This window comes from Eleginops maclovinus, chromosome 24 (assembly GCF_036324505.1).
Source record: "Eleginops maclovinus isolate JMC-PN-2008 ecotype Puerto Natales chromosome 24, JC_Emac_rtc_rv5, whole genome shotgun sequence".
In the NCBI taxonomy this organism is placed as follows: Eukaryota; Metazoa; Chordata; class Actinopteri; order Perciformes; family Eleginopidae; genus Eleginops; species Eleginops maclovinus.
The window spans coordinates 7,266,092-7,288,451 of record NC_086372.1 but is presented as its reverse complement, the minus strand read 5'-3'; the positions used below and the strand labels follow the sequence as shown (position 1 = coordinate 7,288,451).

Sequence of the window (22,360 nt, the reverse complement as noted above, 5' to 3'; positions counted from 1 at the left end):
GGTTATGGGGCAGAGAGTACATGCTATTGTTATAACAATAAATACTTGTTATTATTGCATCTCTGTTGCTATGTCAAACCTTTCTCCTCTTGCGTATGATACAAAATCACGCACTGCCTGTAAGTATAGTTTGTGTATTTACCATGCATGTACTGTACAAAAGGTTTCTAAACAACATGATACAAAAAAAGACTGTCGCCGCTTACACAAGCCACTTCCATCAACCCGCCTGCCAATTAAGTGTCAGCTTGTTTGGCAGACGTGCTGTTATAATCTAAGGGATTTTTTTCTATTCTGTTTTGGGGGTGGTTTTCCCTTCCCTGTAGTGTGTTGTATAGGTGTGTGTGCATTTAAATGTTATGATACGATTATAATCCCAAAGCTGAGCAGAGGGAGTTACCATGAATGGAGAAAAAACATGTTACCCAATGAGAAAAAGGGCCTCATCCACCTCTTGCTTGCTTAACTGTCTGTATCAGGGGTGTCCACACCGAGTGCCACATACAGAAAAATATACGAAGAGCTAGAGGTGAATATTGCCTCATAAATTAAGTTATAAGTTAGCAAAATCAAATAAATGTAGGGGAAAAATGTGCGATACTTGAAAATGCTTTAGGAAAAAAACAGCCTACATCCCATCTCCCTTTAGGGTTTCATTTATTTTTGCAGCTCATTTCTTAAAACAGAAGCCTCAGATTGATTATAATAAGAGTAAATCTGAAGGTTGTTGGGCTTTTTTACTTATCAACCATGATCTGTTGGAAAATGTTTTAAACGACTGAATTTATTTGAAAATTAGGCTTATTAACACATAAATACTATGTAATATATTTTAACATATATATTTGAGAAGTACAATATTATTATATATTAATAAGACCAGCAAAAGTTTAATTTGTGGGCCATATTCCATTATACTTTTAGAATTTGCTGAGGGCCGATTCAAAATGGCCTGCGGGCCGCATTTGGCTCCCGGGCCTTAGTTTGGACATGCCTGGTCTACATAACTGTGCAGATAAGTATTATTGCTAATATTGTCTGCTATGTACTACAGTTGGTTGCATCCTCTGTTTCTCTACATGCGGGCAATACAAACTAGACTCAAACAAACATGTCCCCCTGCCACACAAACAAACAAGGTCAGTCAAATATTGGCATTTGACTTGAACCACTGCAAGGTCCAGTCGCTGGTGCTTGAAATGTTTTCCGCCAGTGTTTTTGGCGCTCGTGTCGGCGCTAAAAACATCCGTTGGAATGTGTGTTGAATATAGCACAAACCCTGTGAATTATTCATCAAAGCTGCGGCAAACATACCTCTGGAAAGAAATATCATTAAAACCAGCAAGGCTCAAGCACTTCCATAAACAAGGATTTGATCATCATTAATAATAAAAGAGGCCCCTCAAACGGATGTTACATAAGCAGGAAAGAAAATCCATGGTAAAACTAAAGGAGATGGACGAAAAGCAGCCCTTTTTTTGTTTTAAGAACTGATGTTCTTTGCTAGAGTGTTGTTATTGTTTCCCCCACCAGCTAAAAGTTGTTTCCTCTTGTAAGTCAGTAACCTCCCACTCCCCTTACACACCCCCCTAATACCCTCTTTTTTCTTAATGACAAACAAAGCGGCTGGCACAGAGACTTCTCAACAATCTATTTATTATTTGTCCTGGTCAACCATTCATTTCATCCGCCCAACCTGACCAATCCCCGTTTAGAAACCTGTTTATATTTGACTTGAGCTCCATTCCAATCCCCTCCTCCTCCACTTGTTGCCAGCAGGCTGTTTAATTCCTACCATTTCTGCACACTGGTCCCCTATTGCCGAGCTACCAATCCCTCCTCCAACAAGCCTCCCATCCCCCTTCCTTCTCCCCACCCTCACCCCCCCTTCTTCCTTCCTCTCAACCCCTTTGCCAGTGGCCCTGCAAATCTCCGGAGGCAGGCAGTGCCAAGCGTTCCAGCTGTTTAAACAGGTCAGCGTTTGGTGGTGGGTGCCAGCTGGGTCCGGGGTAGCTGTGCCACTGTGGTGCCCTACATCGTCAGTTTGTGCTACCCCCCCTCAAATCGGTTGACCTCAAGGGAGATGCAGTAACAAACTGTAAACTGTACTGGTGCTCAGCTGAGAAATGCTGGATTTACTTCCATTTCACTGCCAACACCTTGATACTTTTTTTATTGTGTAAAAGGCTAGGTATTTTATTCGTTTAAAGAGCAGTTGTTGGACTACATTGAAAAGATTTAGCCTCACAGGACTGATCTTGTATAAATGCCGAGATAAAGTCATCAGCCGTCCACCTACATTACATTGTCAGCCTCACTACTTTGATCAGACTCGCCTCTGATAGTTATTATGATTAAAGTTTTATTGCATATGCTGACAGTACATCTCCTCCTCTGTTCCTTCTTTTAAACTAGACTTCTTTAGTCAAACATAAAACACGACCTTAACTTTGACCTTTATGAGGTGAAACCCTCAATTTATATTTTAGTCCCGGATATTGTAAAAGCAGTTAGTGCCTTGAAGACATCAAATATTATATTAGACATTTAAGGGAAGAAAAATCACATTATCTTTGCGAAATATTAGCATAAAATGATCATGACCTGATGGCTGTTTTATAGGGTGAAACATTATTTTAAAGTATTTTAAGGACAGCGTGCAGATTTTTCGTGACAGCGATATTTTTTTTTGGAACAAATTCAGGCTGCAGGAATTCTACTATATTCCTCAGCTCTGTCTGCATTTCTAGTTGGAATAACATGGTGGCACTGCGAACAACAACATATCAGAAACGCCTTGCTTGTGCTGCTTGCATGCTATTTTTTGCAGAACCTACGCCTAAGTTTCAAAGAGGCTTAAATCTTGCATACATTTCTCTCCCTGCTCCCTTCATCTATGTATAGCACATCTCCCCTGGATGACTGTAGGGGATTTTAAAAGGTGAAATCAATAATGGTTCACAGCTTTCACCTGGCTCATTCTAGTTCATGGAAAAAGCAAGTTGTCCTCAGTTTTTGCACACTTTAACAATGTAATTGAGAATAAACAGGACATAAAATGCTAATTTTCAGGTTCATATTTTTATGTTGTTCCTCTACTGGGACATGTCTCCATGCTTTAATATTCAAAAAGCTCATTATTTTTCTCATACTGCCTGTGCTGCAGCAACCGTTTTCACCCTCTGTCTGAAACCAGAGCCCAGTCAGATGAGTCCGCTGCTAGCGTTAGCATTTAGCTGCCCGTTGACTAGAGGTTGGCTACCTGACAGCTAGCTGTAGAGGTAGCGGTGCCAGGTTCCATTGCTAACAATTCTGGAGAGATGAGAGACTGTCCAGGTAATACCACGCAGTAGTAGATGTAGAGGACAGTCAAAAGACAGGAAGCTAAAAGAGGAACATTTAGCTGAGAGTTATAATCCTCAGTGTGTTTGTCAGTAGGAAATATACCTTGACACCTTGGGACGAATAGATCTGTCATTTAGACAAGAGGGAGAAACACAAAGACAAAAGCCTTTGTAACATCACATAGGGGAGGCACTTAGAGCTAATGATAGGTCTGCCCCTGCACATATTGTAACAGATAGTTCACTGAAATTACAATATCATTTATACATGCTCCAGATCTGTCACAGAGGGCTGAGATGTATTAAATCTAGCTCTAAAAGCCCACAACTCCATGTGAGATGAATATGAATTAAGCGAATTTGAAGTCTCCTCGTTGAGTATGTGGGGGTGGCTTCTCTCTTTATCTCCCTCTCACACAAACACTCCTCTGTTTTTCATATCTCTGCATGTGGCAAACACATTTCGCCCACAGACGCAGCTGACCAGCCACCTCTTTCCCCCTCGCAGACCTGAGCCACTCGCCCATAGAGACACCACATCAAAGTTAATTTCCGGACTCGTTCAGATGATCGAGCAGCGGTAGAGTGGGGTCCTGGCTCTGCTGACCTGTGTGATGAGGCTGCGCACGGCAGGCAGTGACACCGAAATGGGAAACCATGCATATGCACGTGGAACCTTTTCTGTCTTGATACCTTTATTACTGTAAAGCATGGCCGTCGCACTCCTTAGGGCCAAAGCGCAGGATCAGTTTTCACCATCGAAATCAATACACCACCCACAGACAACAAGCTACCCTCATATGAGGTAATAATCACTCATGGTGGGCAGTGACGGTTGTTTCATAGCAGGCGCAGGCATTTAATTGGCTGCTCTAGCTGTCAAGAAGTGCAGGAACAATTTGATTTGGCCAGACTGTCCCACAGTGAGCATTAATTGAACAACACATGAGGGAAACACATTCCTTAAAGTGTGCATTGCATTTGATATTGAGGTTCCAAAAAGTAATCAGGTTACAGTTTTGTACATTCTACTAGTAATTGTAAGTGAATACATTTTAAAGTAACCCTCCTAACCTGTTAATCAGATATAGGGAGGGAAGAAGAAGAGAAAAACCGAAGAGGAAACAGGATGGCAGGCAGAGAGTAAACAACTTCTGCTGAAGTTTGCCTATGGCAAAGAACAGCCAAGTCTCCTCTTAAAATACAAATGCACACTCAGCAAGCCTCAGACGACCTCCACTACAAGGTACCTGAATGCAGCTTCTTGGCAAGAAATTACCTCACCTGTGAAACTCACATCACTTAAATGGGAGCTAATATGGTTTTTGTGGTTTTCCCGGAGTTTCTCTCTCATACACTCCTTCCCTGGAGCTCTGGTTTCAGACAGAGGGTGAAAAGAGGTGCTGCACAGCCAGTATGAGAAAAATAAAGAGCTTTTTGAACATTAAAGCATGGAAACATGTCCGAGTAGAGGTACAAAATACAAAAATCCTGAAAATGAGCAGAATATGGCCTCTTTAAGAATGAAAACATTTCTAAGTTGTTAAGGAAAGAATTCCAAAAGGCACGCAGAGAATTGTCAGTCAGTCACAGCTCTTATGGTGCAGCTATTACCTGCATGAGGCCAATAAACAACAGCTTTCACCCTGGCTTAAAATGTCCATCTTCCATGCTTGGCAGGTTGCTGCTAGGATAAATGGGCACATACAGTAGAGGGCCTGTATGCACTAGACTGTACCATTACAGAAGTGACAGCTAAATGTACACTGAGCGGCACAAATCATTCTTTAATTGTAACCTTTGTAGCTCACTTCAACCACTACTCACTCCCGAGGTACTAAGTCTTGTAGAAAAATTGCTCTGAAATGTCACCCCCCCATTACTAAACCCAACCCGCTATTATTTTCCTCTCAATCTCTCATTGTGAACTCGCCATTGTTATTATTTTTTTTCCCGTGAGAAACATTGTGCTATCTTATAAATAAATAAAAAAGCCTTGCAACGCTGTCAATACACCCAGAGTCACTGGGCTGCCTCCGCCGCCCCCCCCCACTCCTTTTAAATTTCAACATAAGCCCGCTTTAGTGCCATTAAAATAACTTGTCATGACAGTGTAGCCTGGGAGCAGTGCAATCAATTTCCATTACATCAAGGCCCAACTGGGCATCGCCACTGAACTAAGCGCCGGTAAGCAATCTGGTGTATGTGTGTGTGTGTACAGTTTAAAGTGTGTGAGGAGGGGGAAGTAGGGAGGGAGAACTTGACTTCCAAACAAGCTTTCTCTCCATACGTTTCCTGCCTTACCAGTAGAGGGACTGGAAATAATAATAGTTTTTTTTTCAATGTTTTCATAGGGACCATTTCCCCATCATAACATCTTGTGAAATTATCACTGTGTGAACAATCCAGCGCGTCCCTCTCCCCGAAGTGATTTAAAATGCACCTTTTGTAAAAGACCAATCTGCAACTAATTAACATCAGAGTAATTTATGCCACCAAATAGATTTTTTGCTCAATATAAATTATGCAAGATTCCCCTCCGCAGCCTTCTTATCTCTCGGCGGGATTCGGCGGATTGACACGTGGCTGAAGTGTCCTTGATGGGGCGTTTCTACAAACTGTCAGAGATAGGGATGGCAGGGAGAGAGGTAGAGAACATTTTCAAGGCTACACATTCATTTCGTCGTGGCATTTAGAGGAGCCACACATCTTAAATAAAAAAAAAAAAACAGCCATCATTCAGACAGAGCATTAAAGTAAAAAACAAATACAGATGCATTTCTAAAAAGCAATCTTTAGTTTTCAAATCCCGTAATGTGATAAGTTGCTACGAATGACTGTGGTGTGGAATCACATTAGCACTAGTTTAGCACTGATTTTCACATCTCCAAAGCTAAGGCACTAAGTGAGCGCTAATTAGCGGAGTGAAGGCATTAATAATGCAACACGTCATCTTAATTAGCGATCCCAGATGTATGGTGTGTCGGGGGAGCATTTGTAAGCACAGTTTGCGTATTGATAGGTGGTTGACAAGATGTTCGACAGCAGAAAAGGTGATGTAGAGATCCTAAATCAACGAGTAGAATAAATAGAAATGCTTTAGCCGTCTGTGCTCATCAAAAGCACCTGTCAAATCACGAGGAAACTGTCCAATAGCTGCCCATTGTTCATAATTAGGGCCTGTAAGCTCTTGATCCCACTTTCATACAGAGGGATTATTGTCATGGATTCAGTCTTCCTTCTTTAAAAAAAAGCCCGATCAATGTGCTACAAGAGACACCAGACCACCTGACCTTTTTGCAACATTTTCGCACCATCTGTTCAAAGGGGCATCACACCTGTTGCTCGGCTTCACCTGCTCTGGGAAGACAGTGTCTCTTCGGTGAAGAAGCATCAGTAAATATTTACGGAAAACCATTCTATTTCATGCACACAAACCTATATAACCGGTAGAGGAAAGGGAAAACCAAAAAAAGCATCATAGGGCCTATTGAAACACTTGGTGAAGGAGATGCAAATATCTAGTTGTAAAAAAAAAGGAGGAATCGATTCAAGTGCTAGTCTTTAAACATGTCTGGTAAGAACATTGAACACATCCACAACACTTTAAAACACCTTGTTTTCTATTGGATGTTTACCACGTTGCGCCTCACTGCTCAGTGCAATATGCCACTGTTATACTTCCTCCATAAAGCAGTCGTTTTACAATCCCATTCATCCCTCTGTTACTGTACCCTGACTCCACTCTGTAAGGCGTGACACGCTCAGTGTGTGCTGCACTTCACTTTCTGCTCCATTACACAAAGGGCACACTATTTCTACATCGCAAGTGAACTGCCGTTGGATGTAAATCATGCACTGCGGAGTCACTCTCTGTGAACAATTTCTGGGGATACTAGGTGGCATAATGTGTCTCAAGCACATGCAACCAAACTGTGAAGGAAGCAAACAAAAAGAGAAATATGAAACTGATTTTGTGTGTCCTGATTATCCCGTTACATATAATCTGTTCGAGTCTCAGAACCCTGACACTTAGCACTAAAAATGCATTAAACCTCCAGTCCATCCTTCCTACTCCTGTGTCCTAAATCTTCTGACAAAACGCCAGGGGATGTCGCCCTTTGTTTGCTTAAAACAGCATTTGTGCCCAGAAAGTGCCAGCTCATCAAACAGGGGGACAACTGATCAAAGTCATCTCACCTTGTGGAACGCCGGCCAAGTCAAACTAATTCCTGGACCTCCTCCTCCTCGGCAGTTTGTTCATGGGGGATCGGATCTGCCGGGGGCTGAGCCAAGAAAAACAGGCGTCCAGAAAAAACGTTGCCAAATACCTGTCACTGTTTCACAGGAGCAAACAATACCATGCAAACAGACGGGTGACCTTAAATAGACGCAGGGAGACATTTTATCCTGGATTTAGGGATTCATAACTTCCTTCAGATGCAAGTCAAACACATGTTTGACAGCAATACACTCAGTAAAACCCAGTACTGATATGCAGTCACCAAATAACCACTCCACTGAGAACACTGTGCTCTGCAGAGGCTTCATGCTCACACTCTCCCCTGTTTTCACCCACTTTCTCCCCTGCTGGAAGCTCGGCAATCACATCTCCTGTGTGCTGCTGCGTTGATGGCGCCAGCAGGTGGAAAATCCACAAGGATGCTGAGTGTGCACTACAGTGTACACACACACACACACACACACACACACACTGTGCTGCTGGATTGATCAGAGCACAGGGTTGAGTTGACTCGGCTGGGGTTGGGTAGTGATGGCAGGGGAACGCATAACAAACAGCAGGCCAAAACCACCGGGGACGAGGGCATCGCTGAAAACATGGAGTTATGGCTGGCAGCCGGACACAGGGACCTACAGCACCGACTAGAAAGTGTACAGCAAAGTCTCCTATACTGCATTGATCCAGCTTAAATTCAATGAGCTTTGCTTCACTTTAGAAGCAGTAAGAAGGATAAGATGAAGGCAATGCAAATAAGTCCCAGTTTGAGCATCTCCATTAGTAGCTCTCAAAGGAAGCCTCATGTCTGCATTTCACCTCTGATTGATATTTGGTCTTGACCGGGGTTGTGAGAGTATGGCAGAGGTAGGACTTGAAAAATGGCAAGACGAAGGCTGAGGCAGGAAAAAGGAAGTGATAACAAGATTGTACCATAACTCTTAAAACACTATAATAACAAAACTACCTTGAATGTGCATTCAAGAGACTCTCATCCATTCATTTTTTAGAAAATAAACAGCAAGGCACATGAAAAACAAAGTATTTCTAATTCAACTAAAATGCATCCATCATGCTTTAAGAGCTCTTCACTCAGCGTGAAGTGCATTTCAGAAAACTGCTGGCTTCCTCCTGGCAGGGAATCTGCATGAACTGTGCGTCACGCTGGTGACCATTGGCCAGCACGACTGCTTCGGTTAACCGTGTAAAAATCACAATGCCATACCAAATGTATGATATATAGGAGTGATCTTTTACCTGTCTATGTGTATTGTATTGTTGAGAACTTCTATATATATGCAATTAATAGATTAAACTATAAACAAAATGCCATGCTATAAAGAATAACAGTCTCTCAGCGTTAAAATGCACCATTGGCACACATCAGACGATTCATTCAAATCCAATGAGATTAACAGAATAATGACAAGCTGCATCTGGTATTTAGAAGTGTGTTTCCCAATTAAAGGGACATCATATCATATAAGGAAATTATTAAAAAAAAGACACAAAATCTACTCAAACCTCATCAAGCACCCACTGAGTACATCATGAGCAGGTGAATTCACTGGGAGAAAAAAAGGATTACTTTCTGAATCCACTCTCTTTCTTCCACCCAGATTAATTATCTCCCATCAATTAAAAAGGGGCATTTATATTCCAACCTCCTTCATATGCTAATGAGTCAACTCAGGGATGAGAGAGGAAATGTGTAATGGCCACCGAATGGTGCTGGCAGGAGATCTACCGTGAGGAATAGAGGTGTAAAGTGCCATATTGAAGAGGCGAACTCTGTATTGATGTTATTAGGATAGAGAGGACCTGTTACCTACCAAATAAGTTCATAATGTTCTTGATGTAATACTGAAAACATATTCAAAGTCAATTAAACTCTACGACTGCTCAATGTACCATCAAAAAGTGCCATGTTTATTTTTATTCAGCGTCATTTAGCTGCTCCGTAAGAACAATAGACTGAAGCAAACAAAATCGATGTGCTTCAGGTTAAACAGCATTCATCATTCTGACAGCATTGCATATATTATAGGTAATTCTAATATTGAAAAACAAACAAAAATGTACACCTCGACCTCTGACATGTGTATGTTATGAACTTTTCTGTGAGTAAGCATCACTAGCTTTCTGTACAGTTTTTGAGCTAAAATACAAAAGTAGGAAACATAGTAGCAATAAAAGAGAGCAAAAGCTATGCAATGAGGTTTTTACCTACATGTATTTCACTTTTGATTGTGGTTAACTGTATAAAAATCCACATATTATTGGCCAAATAACAAATATAGGAGGTATAACTAACATTTTGTGGTTTCTTTATCTGGATTATGACACGCAATCATGAGCTTTAGTATACAATAGTTTCACAAAATGCAAATTAGAAAGACATGATGTGTCTCAGGACAACAGAAGGATTACCAAATGCTCTCCAAAGAACTACCAAGAAGAAGAAATCATGTCCTTAATTGACGTAACCAACAAAAATCTATGCAATATATTGTTCTCTCCTTTAAAGCCATGTTCAAAACCTGCACTTTTGTTATTCCTTGTCTATTGCAGAAAATAGCCTGGAGCTTACAAAATGCAAAACATATCAAGGGAACAGTTCCCATCATTCAAAAGCAAAAGGTTGAGCTGGGGATGCAAAACAGTTTCCTTTCATTTCCAACCAGACAAATCTCGAACGTTCAATAGAAAGCAAGACACTGATAAGGACATGATAACATCTTATGAGTGCATCAGCTAATTTAAAAGGAAGGAGATATTTTTGCGATTGGTTATTTAGATGCTTGCCCCTTTCTGTACCTCATTGCGTGCCGGTTCAAAATAAGCAAAGCAGGTTAACAGCCTCAGTCCCAGCTCATTAGCTCCACTGAACGTCTGTTTTACACACCACAGTCCTCTGTATATAGATATATTTTTATTTCATCACTGCCGTGAATTTGTCCTGCCGTGTTTAATCTCACACATCAAACGGCGCACCTTACAAAGAAGTCGTAAAACAGCAGAATTTATTTAGGAATGAATGTCACTTCCAATTACCCTGACGAGAGAGCTCATTATGACTTTAGTAGGGCTCATTATAATCACACACAATCTGACCTTTTGTCTCTTTTCCCTGCTGTGAGAGTGGTATTGATAAAAAGGGAAGGGACAGGGGGTTTGATGGGGAATTGGGAATATATCTGTGGGAGGTTGATGATAACATCTACATCTAGATTTAAAAAAGAAAGAACATGTTGCGATCAAGTTCTACTTGCCATCCACCTCTAAGGAAAAATGCTCACCAGTTTCAGCTGTTTCAATTGGCACAAGCAGTGATTGGTTGAACAGATGTGGTGTTACATCCCATTTTATAATATTTTGTTGTATTGGGAATTGAGAGGGTATACAATTGGGTGACTATTACCTAAATAGTTGAACTCCACAAGGCTTGTTATCATGATAAGCTATACAAATAAGTGAAAATTGAGAGTTTTGCACACAATAAAAGTCTATTACAACACTGATTGATTGTGAAATCCTGGGATCTATTAATATCAGTACATTTTAGATTTGGTTTAGGCCAGTAAATTGGAAAGATCATTAAAAAAATCTACATTTTCTGGTTGTAACACCATGCACCAGAGTTTTTTTTCAAAGAACAAATCTCCCTTCCTTTAAGGAAGTGTTTCATGTGCGCTGAAGCAGCAACAGCAGGCAGAATGAGAGGAAATAGATCAAAGGAATTGGATAGTTAGCATGATCAGAACAGCCACCGTGGCTGCACAAAAGAAATAGAAACACCACGCACGAAAGCTCAAAACTTCCTCAATCGGAGACAGAAAATAAACAAATAAAGAAAAAAAACGCAGAGGAAAGAAAGGAGAGCAGGTGCGCAGAAATGAGAGTGAACGCTGAAAGTTAAAAAGCACTGCAAGTTCGGAAAAGAACGAAGAGGACTTCAAGGTGAAATCTTGTAACTTACGGTGAGAGTTAGCTATCTTTTCAGTTCACTAAAATATAAATCTAAGTGTCCAAATAAACTTGTGTACAAGTGTAACCTCAACTATGGCGTTAAACCTTAAGGTTGCAGTATTTTTTGTTTGGTATTTCAAGTGTAAGGAGCTGTGTGGCAGGGTAGTTGGAGGAACCTACATCCCTAACAGGTGGCTAACAGGTCCAATCAGCAGTATTGGGAGCAGGTGTGGAGATCCACACACCAGGTGCTATTCACTCCCTCAAGGGAGACAAAGCAGACAGAGAAACTCAGTTAGTGTTGGCACACGGAGGGAGCAGGAAGCACCCTCCCTGAGAACAAGTTTGGAGAGCTGGTAAGTCGGTTAGCGGCCCAGCTACCTTAGCCTTGCTTTTGAAAGGTATTTTGAGTTGAGTAAAAATAAAGTCTTTTTTTATTCAATCACTGCCTCTGTTTTGTTTGCTGCGCTACCACTCTTCTCTTTTGTCAGCCCAGTCCTGTTTCACAAGTAAAAATCTCTCAGAACATCAAATGAACTCAATGTATATCCATATATCTAATTTCTATATTGCAGGAATGGAGGAATGGAGTCTTTCCCAGCATGCATTGGGCAAGAGGCAGTGTACCATATACCCTGGACAGGTTGCCAGTTTATCAAAAGGCCAAACTACAGACAGACTAGATGTGGGAGTAAACCCAGACAGACACAGGTGGACGAGTATCTTTCATAAATGCCACGGCCCAATCATCAATCATCTTATGCCACCTCTTTTAAAATGCTTAATGTCTCCAAAGTAGATAGAGAGATTAAGAGTAGTCGCCCCAGGATGACATTTTGAGGCTGGTGAGAAAATGATTTATAGCTTAGCTTTCCCCTCACTGGAGTCTGTCTTTGTCTCTTTAAAGGAGACTATAAAGTGTAATCAAGATGCGATTTACAGCAAACGCTTTGTCTGACCCTCACGCCTACAATGCACCAGCCCCTGTATCTGTCCACAACCTCTCCAGTTATCTCTGTTTTGTTTCAGTCTGCGTCATTCGCCATTTGTTCCAATGCTTGCAGACATAAGTCGCCACATAAAAATGGAACTCAGCCACAAAATATAAATATAAACCTGAAAATTGGCATTAAAGGGCCCTTTTAAGACGATATATTGATCCCTAATTTAAATAAACACTCAGGGCAACATTTTTCCGATCAGGTACCCTAAAAAGAAGAGGAGTGTATAATTAAGTCGTAAAATTCCTTGCTCTACAGGGCCTGCTGTGTCATCCTGTCTGTGGCAGTGTCAGTGCGAGGCAATCTGTCACCCACGTTAGGTTCCAGCTTAAATATTTTAACAGCCTTGAGAAAAAAGTGCTCTGATGTGGCTCTATGTGAAATCCACTACTTAGCAATTAAAGCGGCCCTAGCAGTCACAGAGACAGGGATGCCATTGACAGCGACACCTTGGGAAAAAAGGTGCGGGGATCAGCTATAAAAAACCTTCAATCCTTTAACGAGAATGTCTCAAAGCCATAGACAATGTTTAGATAGGCATGAGCAACAATGAGAATATCCTTTTTGGGTAATTCCGTCCTTACCTGTGACGGACAGCTCAGTCGTTCTCCGAACCAAAAAGTTCCCAAACTGTAATTCGCAGGTGTAATTCCCAATGTCATCTTCCCGTACTTCCTTGATGGATAGAGTGTCCCTTTTCCTTTCTATGGTTTGTCTCCAATGCTTTGGCTTGCATTCCTTTATAATGTGAAACACAGGGGGGGAAATACAAGGGTACACATGTTAAAATAAAGAAAATGCACAGAGAAAAGTGAGGAAACACACTTTTATTTATTTGACTTTCTCAAACTATGCGTGATTGGTTCGGTGCATCCTTGCTGCACACTAATGTTGTTTTAAAAATATTTTTGGGGGATGAACAGATGTGGGTTTATCATTCTGAAGGAGGAATACTAATCTTGATTGAATTGTATCTGCTACCCTTAAATTAATTACTCAGTTAATGTGTAAGTTGTTAGTAGTTTTGCAACATTCTTCAACTGTATATAGTGTCTAGTAGTATCTACATCTTGAGTTCAACCCCTTATAAAGCAATTAACTATGTAAACAGGAGGATACTTAACATTAAAAGCTGTTAAAGAGCTTCAAAAAAATGCATGATTCTCATCCACTGCTGTCACAAGATACCGTTTTTTGTCTTAAGGCAGACTCAGGGTCACAGAACACCTGAGGCGAAGGGAAACTGGGACACTGTGGGATGGTTTTTCTGACAGTGGTCCAAGACAGGCCTCCCAGAATTAAAACAGTCCCCACTGACACAGTGAGAGCCAATAACTAGAGGGTGTGGAGCCCACAGTCATTATCTGCTACTTTAATTTGATTCAATGGGAAACTGAAGAAGCTTTTTGCCCACCTAATCCGGCACACTTTACCGTTTGATGAATTGGCCCCCAGGCTCCGCCTAACAGCTCTATCAAAGTGGCCTGTTGGACACAAACATATCTGCTTGGGTCAGTCCCACTGTGGGTGGAGGAAAAAGCTAGACGTGACTGTACACGGTGAATAGATTAATCTGTGGCAGATATATATTTATTTCAAGGTCATGGCACTTTAAGTTAATTAAATATGACCTTAATGAGGTTACTCCTCAGATAAATGAAAGAGGTCCCTATGAAGAATCTTTTTAATAATATGCGTGATGGGTTTCAGGTAAAGGAAATTAAATCAGTGGATACTTTGTCAGCGAAAGGGTGTTTGTTACCTTGTACCACACGATCTCGGGTTCGACTCCTGGCTGTAGATAATCGTCGATGCCCGGGCAGGAGATGTCTTTGCTTTTGCTCAGTTCGGCCTTCTCAAAGAACCTCATTTTGGAGTTGTAGCAGAGGTCCGTGTCGTTCTCCGCCACCGTGAGGGACATGGACACCTTCATGCAGTATGTGGAGTTCCTGCAGAAAAAGGAAAGTTCATGAATCAGTCAGAGAAGAGAAATCATATGGAAGTATTGGCAGAAGAAAGCAAACAAAAGCTGCCAGCAGTCCAGCTCCGGTTTCACATTGACTCAGTCTCATTCATTACAGTACATGTGAATAGCTATACGCAGCAGATGCATAGAAGCCTTCCTGTGGAAAGCAATTAATTATTTCCAATGCATAAGGGCTAAACCGGTCCTTTGGTGCTGAACGTCATCATATCCACTCTTTATCCAGACAATTACAGACACATTCAAGTATCAATGCCAGTGATGTGTGATGAGCCTACCTCTAAAGTGTGTGTATATAGTGTATATGTGTGTGTGTGTACAAGGGGAGGGGACACTGCAGCGACAGCCTTGAATGTCAACAGCGCTCTAAGATTGATCAAGTCTTTTGTTTTCACGCGTGAAGCAGATACAGCAGAAAATGACTCGCTGGCAATTGATGTACTGCAACAGCTCAGGTCATATGCATAAAGAAGGGGATTTATAACGCGAGGGGAGTAAAATGTGAGATTACTTGTGATGTTGGAAGACTATATGCTTGCCTGGGCTCACAGATACCGGGGCGTTCTCATCCACGGTGGAATAAACACTTCATTTTAACGTATGCAGTGTAGTGATTTGTATTGGGAACACATGTCTTTAAATACTAAACAAATCTGTGTGGAGCTTTATCATGTGTAACCTTGTAGGGAATCAGAAAGCGAGGCTTCACGGCTACACGAGAAGTAAAGACACAGCTGCTTTCCTGTTTGGATCATTAATGAGACAGTGATTTTGAGATTGGATCTGTTGCGCGAGTAATTCTTAACAGGACATGGGAGTCGATGAACACATTGATTCAGTCGAACTATTTGAAGAGAGGGAAATAAAATCAAAAGGTCCTTGATGGTCGATGGGTTCAATAGGAGCACCTTTTCTTTGGCTAATAAGTCATAATTGACAGTTACTCCAGCCTGAATGAAGGAAATCCACCCCCCGCCGCCAAACAAATTGGCAGTGTTTAAGAAAATCTCACTGCTGATTTTTCAACTAAAGCTGGTTACACAAATTGAGCTGAACCAACAAACAATTACAAACATGTTAAATCCTTACATAATTGCGCTGCATCAACTGCCTTGTGGATTAGTACAACACACACTGGTCTTAGCTACAGTGTCGGCAAACAATCCCTCGTTGTTGAAACTGGCCAGTGCCGAGTGTACCCCCCCCTTTGTAAGTGTGTCGTTTTCGTGATGCAAATGTGACATGATGTGGAGATTATCCCAGACAACTCCTACCAGATGGACACCTGTGCAAATGAGATCCCACGGGAGCGCTCCCTTCCCTGTTAAATATTCTGGGCAGCACTGATAAAGTGGAAGACAGAGAGAGGGAGAGAATTGTGTCATCTACTCCGTGAGATTGATCGATGGTGTGGGCCAACACTGTCCTACGATATCTTTCCAACATTTCACATCCATCATGATGCCTTCTGAGCCAGGTGACTATTCACAGGTGTAATATTCATGAAGGCCATCCCCAAAAAATTGTCCTTATTCCAGTGAATACGTGCATTTAAATGCTGCAGATACAGTGCTAACAAGCTAGCTACTGCCACGGCGTTAATAGGTGACACTGTCTGTCAAATGTGTCAAACTGAAGGGGGCTATGCAATGTCGTGGCAATGATAGATAGCATCCGGCATACATCAGCGGAGAGAAGTGTCAGGCTGACAGCTACTGTATGCAGCTGGAGGGCAGGCAGAGGACTGCAATAGACGGCAAACGCACTGAAATGATGTGCAACGGTGAGTAAGGAGTTAAGGATTCTGATTGGCACACTGTGTGGAAACACTGCTGCAACCCATGGGATTAAGAAGTGGTTAAACTCAGGGGCTAATTTGTAGATGTATGCATGAAGCCTTGGTAGCTGGATCCGTCCTAACCAAAAAACATATTTTTATTTTATTCTATTGGCGGGCAATAAAACCGGATGCAAACCTGCCCTTTATCACAGCGACTGTTCGCTCCGATATTAAATAATAGGCAGCAGAATTGATTCGAAATTCTCCCGAGGATCCGGGGGGCACCTGAGGGGAAATTAATGAACTAACTTAATGAATCTGTTAATTAAAACAACTCCTCCCTAATAGAAAGTGGATGATGAAATAATTGCGATTACTCATTAGAGCTTACTGTCAACTAACAATAACCGTCTCAGAGTATTGACTCAGCGCAAGGTTGATGAAAGGTTACCAGGCAATAATGTCATTACAGGGCAGTTAAACAAACCCTACACTAATGAACCTTTTACATATTTTATATAGGAAGTTGACCTATGCTGTACAATAACATGAAGGTCTTAAATCAGGACCTCGTTAGCATTTTAATTAAAGATGACTGAGGTTTATCTTCATGCACATGTCATAAAAAAACATAAATACTTGCAATAACTTTTCAAATGTAACAGAGATGCATAAGTTGCATAAGTTTGAAAACTACCGTCTAGAAATATCAGCCTATTTCGAGAAGATTGTCATTGTTAATATGGCAGCGTCCCAAATGTCTCATCGCCTAAATGGTTTTGGCTACCCAGCCAGGCACATCCTCCATCACTGCAGCATTTTTTTTTAAAAACGTCACAGAAATATTCTTACTGTCATCAGGGCATCAGGCTCAGAAGACACAATGCTCAAAATCTGCCAAATCTTTACCGTGTTCCTGAGCTGCATGCTGGATGTGTGTGTGTGTGTGTGTGTGTGTGTGTGTCTACACTGTACCACACAACTACTAGATGCATGTTTTGTATTTATATTTTTTGTATTTTCTTTTTCTATCAATGTTCTTAAAGTACAGATAGGCGACAAATATAGGAAAAACAACATCATTTGTTATCCACAAATCCCTTCAAGATCTTCCATATGTGTTCAGTTACACACGCAAGGATACGAGCAACATTATTGGTCGATGTTGCTGCCTCTTGCATCAGCACATACCTTAGATTGGATTGAAATGTCGACCAGGCCTACGTCAATGCGAAGGGTGGATGTAGAAACAGATCCTGAGAGGACACGAGGACACACACACACACACACACACACACACATACACATACACATACACATACACATACACATACACACACACACACACACACACACACACACACACACACACACACACACACACACACACACACACACACACACACACACACACACACACACACACACACACACACACACACACACACACACACACACACACAAGCTAATGCAGCTTGGCATGATTGGATGTGCATTGTCACTGCAGAGACAGACGTAAATACAGCTTTAGACAGGCAGGGAATCGCCAAGACGAAGACGAGTCCAGACCCACGATAGACTGAGAGGTCAGAAGAGTGGTCTGGATAAGGAGCCACAGATTGAATTAAAGTATTTCATTTATATAAACATATATCCTCCAGGATTCTTCACACTGCCTTCCCTGCTGTCCACACAGAGCCAAGATTAACCCAGACCAAGACAGGGCCGGCCCAGTTATCCTAAATCAGTTTTTTACGGTCCCTGCATTATTTATGGCCGGAACGAAGGTCACCGTAAGCGGTGGGAAGACGGGGGTCCTACCTGTAGCGGCCGCTCATAACTCACCTGTCAACCCTCGCACCGAGCCCGGAATGATTAAGCACCGCGGCTGCCCAAATCTGGACTGTGGGCCAACTTGCTCCTACTTAGCCCCTGTCTACGAGTGTGGCACTTGTCTGCCATGCTGGAACAACCGACTCCCGTCGTCCACCCTCCCCCCTTTCTCTCTTTACCTCCCTCTGCTTGTGGTTTGTCTCTGTCCCTGCTTCCATTGCTGCATGCTTCTCCCTTGTCTTGTAGTACACAATGTCTCAGGGAGGAAAACATCCCACCTCTGCAGATAATTATGTTTTGCCATGCTGGGAAGAAAAACCTCATGCCTGCACCTGTCTGTGCTAGTATGAGGCAGGCACACACATGAATACGGAAGCATAAACATGGAATATAGACAAGCAGTATCTCTGCAATCCTTACATATACCTACAACTACAATTGCCTCCACAGAACAAATCCATTCATAGTGACCTCCATTTTTTTTCCCTAAGCATTGATTTGAGATTTAACTTGAAGAGATCTTTATAGTTATAACGTTGAGCTAAAGGACTGATACAATAATGTTTTGTCTCCTAAACTCAAGCTTCTAAAATGAACATTATACATGATAAAACATTCTATACTAAATAACTCAAAATGGGGACATTTTAGTCCCTTATTTTGATGTTTAGACTTGATTTTATTCTAATTGTAAGCCTTTACATTTGAGTCAAAGTGGTCATGAACTGTAACATAATAACAAGTAACACCACAAATAATAATACTATTGTTTTCAGGTAAATTTAGAAAGGACACGTGCCATTAATTCCTTGTTTGAATACGGAATTTAATCACATTTTGGAAAGACATTTAATTATCTTATTACAGCAGACATAATATTTGTTTAACTAAATGGTGAGTCGATGGTTGCTGGGTTTTTCCCAATCATCTGCATGTTTTTATTTCAAATGGATACTTACTTTAGTGACTTAAATGAAATGGTAATAAACAAGAGGAGCACATTAGGGCTCATGAAGATACTTTAAAGAGTAATTACATTTCCAGTGAAGATCCTCTTGAAGCTGTTAAAGGACCCTAAGGAGGCCTTAAACCCCACTGTTCAAACTCTGGTTATACAAATACACACGGCAGTACATACAGTGGGGCAAAAAAGTATTTAGTCAGCCACCAATTGTGCAAGTTCTCCCATTTAAAAAGATGAGAGAGGCCTGTAATTTTTATCATAGGTATACCTCAACTATGAGAGACAAAATGAGAAAAAGAAATCCAGGAAATCACATTGTAGGATTTTTAATGAATTTATGTTCAGATTATTGTGGAAAATAAGTATTTGGTCAATAACAAAAGTTCCTCTCAATACTTTGTTATATACCCTTTGTTGGCAATGACAGAGGTCAAACGTTTTCTGTAAGTCTTCACAAGGTTTCCACACACTGTTGCTGGTATTTTGGCCCATTCCTCCATGCAGATCTCCTCTAAAGCAGTGATGTTTAGGGGCTGTCGCTGGGCAACACGGACTTTCAACTCCCTCCAAAGACTTTCTATGGGGTTGAGATCTGGAGACTGGCTAGGCCACTCCAGGACCTTGAAATGCTTCTTACGAAGCCACTCCTTCGTTGCCCTGGCGGTGTGTTTGGGATCATTGTCATGCTGAAAGACCCAGCCACTCTTCATCTTCAGTGCCCTTGCTGATGGAAGGAGGTTTTCACTCAAAATCTCACGATACATGGCCCCATTCATTCTTTCCTTTACACGGATCAGTCGTCCTGGTCCCTTTGCAGAAAAACAGCCCCAAAGCATGATGTTTCCACCCCCATGCTTCACAGTAGGTATGGTGTTCTTTGGATGCAACTCTGCATTCTTTCTCCTCCAAACACGACGAGTTGAGTTTTTACCAAAAAGTTCTATTTTGGTTTCATCTGACCATATGACATTCTCCCAATCCTCTTCTGGATCATCCAAATGCCCTCTAGCAAACTTCAGACGGGCCTGGACATGTACTGGCTTAAGCAGGGGGACACGTCTGGAACTGCAGGATTTAAGTCCCTGGCGGCGTAGTGTGTTACTGATGGTAGCCTCTGTTACTTTGGTCCCAGCTCTCTGCAGGTCATTCACTAGGTCCCCCGTGTGGTTCTGGGATTTTTGCTCACCGTTCTTGTGATCATTTTGATCCCACGGGGTGAGATCTTGCGTGGAGCCCCAGATCGAGGGAGATTAGCTGTGGTCTTTTATGTCTTCCATTTTCTAATAATTGCTCCCACAGTTGATTTCTCCACACCAAGCTGCTTACCTATTGCAGATTCAGTTTTCCCAGCCTGGTGCAGGTCTACAATTTTGTCTCTGGTCTCCTTTGACAGCTCTTTGGTCTTGGCCATAGTGGAGTTTGGAGTATGACTGTTTGAGGTTGTGGACAGGTGTCTTTTATACTGATAACGAGTTCAAAAAGGTGCCATTAATACAGGTAACGAGTGGAGGACAGAGGAGCCTCTTAAAGAAGAAGTTACAGGTCTGTGAGAGCCAGAAATCTTGCTTGTTTGTAGGTGACCAAATACTTATTTTACCGAGGAATTTACCAATTAATTCATTAAAAATCCTACAATGTGATTTTCTGGATTTTTTTTCTCATTTTGTCTCTCATAGTTGAGGTATACATATGATAAAAATTACAGGCCTCTCTCATCTTTTTAAATAGGAGAACTTGCACAATTGGTGGCTGACTAAATACTTGTTTGCCCCACTGTATATCATATGTCTCATTGCATAAGCTGGCAAAAAACAAATGTATTTTCCAACAATACCTCCTGTTTGAGTTGTTAATCTTTTGCTGACTGAAGCACTTCTTGTGTGCAAATGCATTAGTCAGTCATTTTGTAGTTGATGCCTTCAGGGAACTCATTTCCCATTATACGACACCCCCCACTCATCGATATGCTAGCAACCTGATTTCATAACAAGAACAAACAATTTGTCTGTGTTATATTCTACTCTAACTCTGTCATAACCTTAATCATTGGTCCCCGGGCCCTGTGGGGGGTGACGTATGAGCGGCCATACTGCTCTGCATAGCAAATGCTAAACCTACTAGCAATGTGGCTCCTGGAGTGTAGGGGCCACATCCAAATGTAAACTGGTTATACTTATTCTAACAATTTAGGATCTGTGTTTTCTTTGTTGTTGCTTTTTAGCCACTTGGTTTTGCAATTATTATTATTATTATTTTTATTATTATTATTATTATTATTATTATTATTATTATTATTATTATTATTATTATTATTATTATTATTATTATTATTATTATTATTATTATTATAAACTCACTGTTCAAGGCAAGCTGTGAGTTCTCCCCCGACTGATAGCTGTGGTATTGCAGATGTCTTGCGCCGCCGTTCAGCAGGAAGAGAGGGGGAGGGGGGAGGAAAAGTTGGCTGTGGTGCCAAAGTGATTGTGCTTTGGGAATGGTATTTCTGACATTTGTCTGGAAGATAAAAACCACCATCAGATATGAGGAAGAGAAGGTCAGTGTCCCCGCTATCAGATAGTGATGGTTTGGCATCTTGTTTGATGGCTTGCTCCACTCAGGAGAGCCAAGAGGTGGGAAACATGGAGAGATGGCTGAGCATGTGACCGAGAAAAATAAATCCCTCAGTTGGGATGTGGAAATAATATATTGAGTGTAAAGGTGTGTCTAAGAATAACATAAACTAACATTGGTCACATGTGGCTTTCTATTGTTCAAGATGATCATGCAGATTGTGAATAGAGTGAAGAGGTCTTCCAGAATAAAATCTCTCTGTCTGCTCAGTGTAGCCAGCAGCCATTTAAGCCCGGCTTAATCAAATGGAATCAAGCAATGTCCAATCAGAAGAAGCATGAAGGGCATGCATTGTAATTGGAGAGCATAATGCTATAACGTAGTCACTTGGTGGATTCAATTTGTATTCCTATTTCTTCAAAGAACGGGAAGGACAGAAGTCGGGAATGTGCCATTTCATAAAAACATGTATCCATTCAGCATACTAAAATATTTAGTTTTTGATTTGGCCCATGAAAATATCCAATATCCTTTTACAGTTATTGAAAACTTCTGGAATATACCACTGTTTTCTGGTGTCTGGCCCTAATTCTCCTGTGAATAAAAAATACATATATGTATATGTTTTTTCTGCCACTACTCAATGGTTTGCCTCCTAATCCTATAATCTTAAATAC

General features: G+C 41.4%; 1 protein-coding gene across 2 annotated transcripts in view; it reads right to left on the bottom strand.

Annotated features, from left to right (window-relative positions):
• The window catches only part of LOC134861074 (interleukin-1 receptor accessory protein-like 1), a 170,973-nt gene that overhangs the window by 78,827 nt on the left and 69,786 nt on the right, over nt 1-22,360 (bottom strand). For both annotated transcript variants that reach the window (XM_063878080.1, XM_063878081.1), the window contains exons 4-5: nt 14,314-14,500; nt 13,136-13,289 (exon numbers count right to left, since the gene is read on the bottom strand). In XM_063878080.1, the coding sequence (XP_063734150.1) occupies nt 13,136-13,289; nt 14,314-14,500 (341 nt within the window). The remainder of the gene's footprint in view (nt 1-13,135; nt 13,290-14,313; nt 14,501-22,360) is intronic.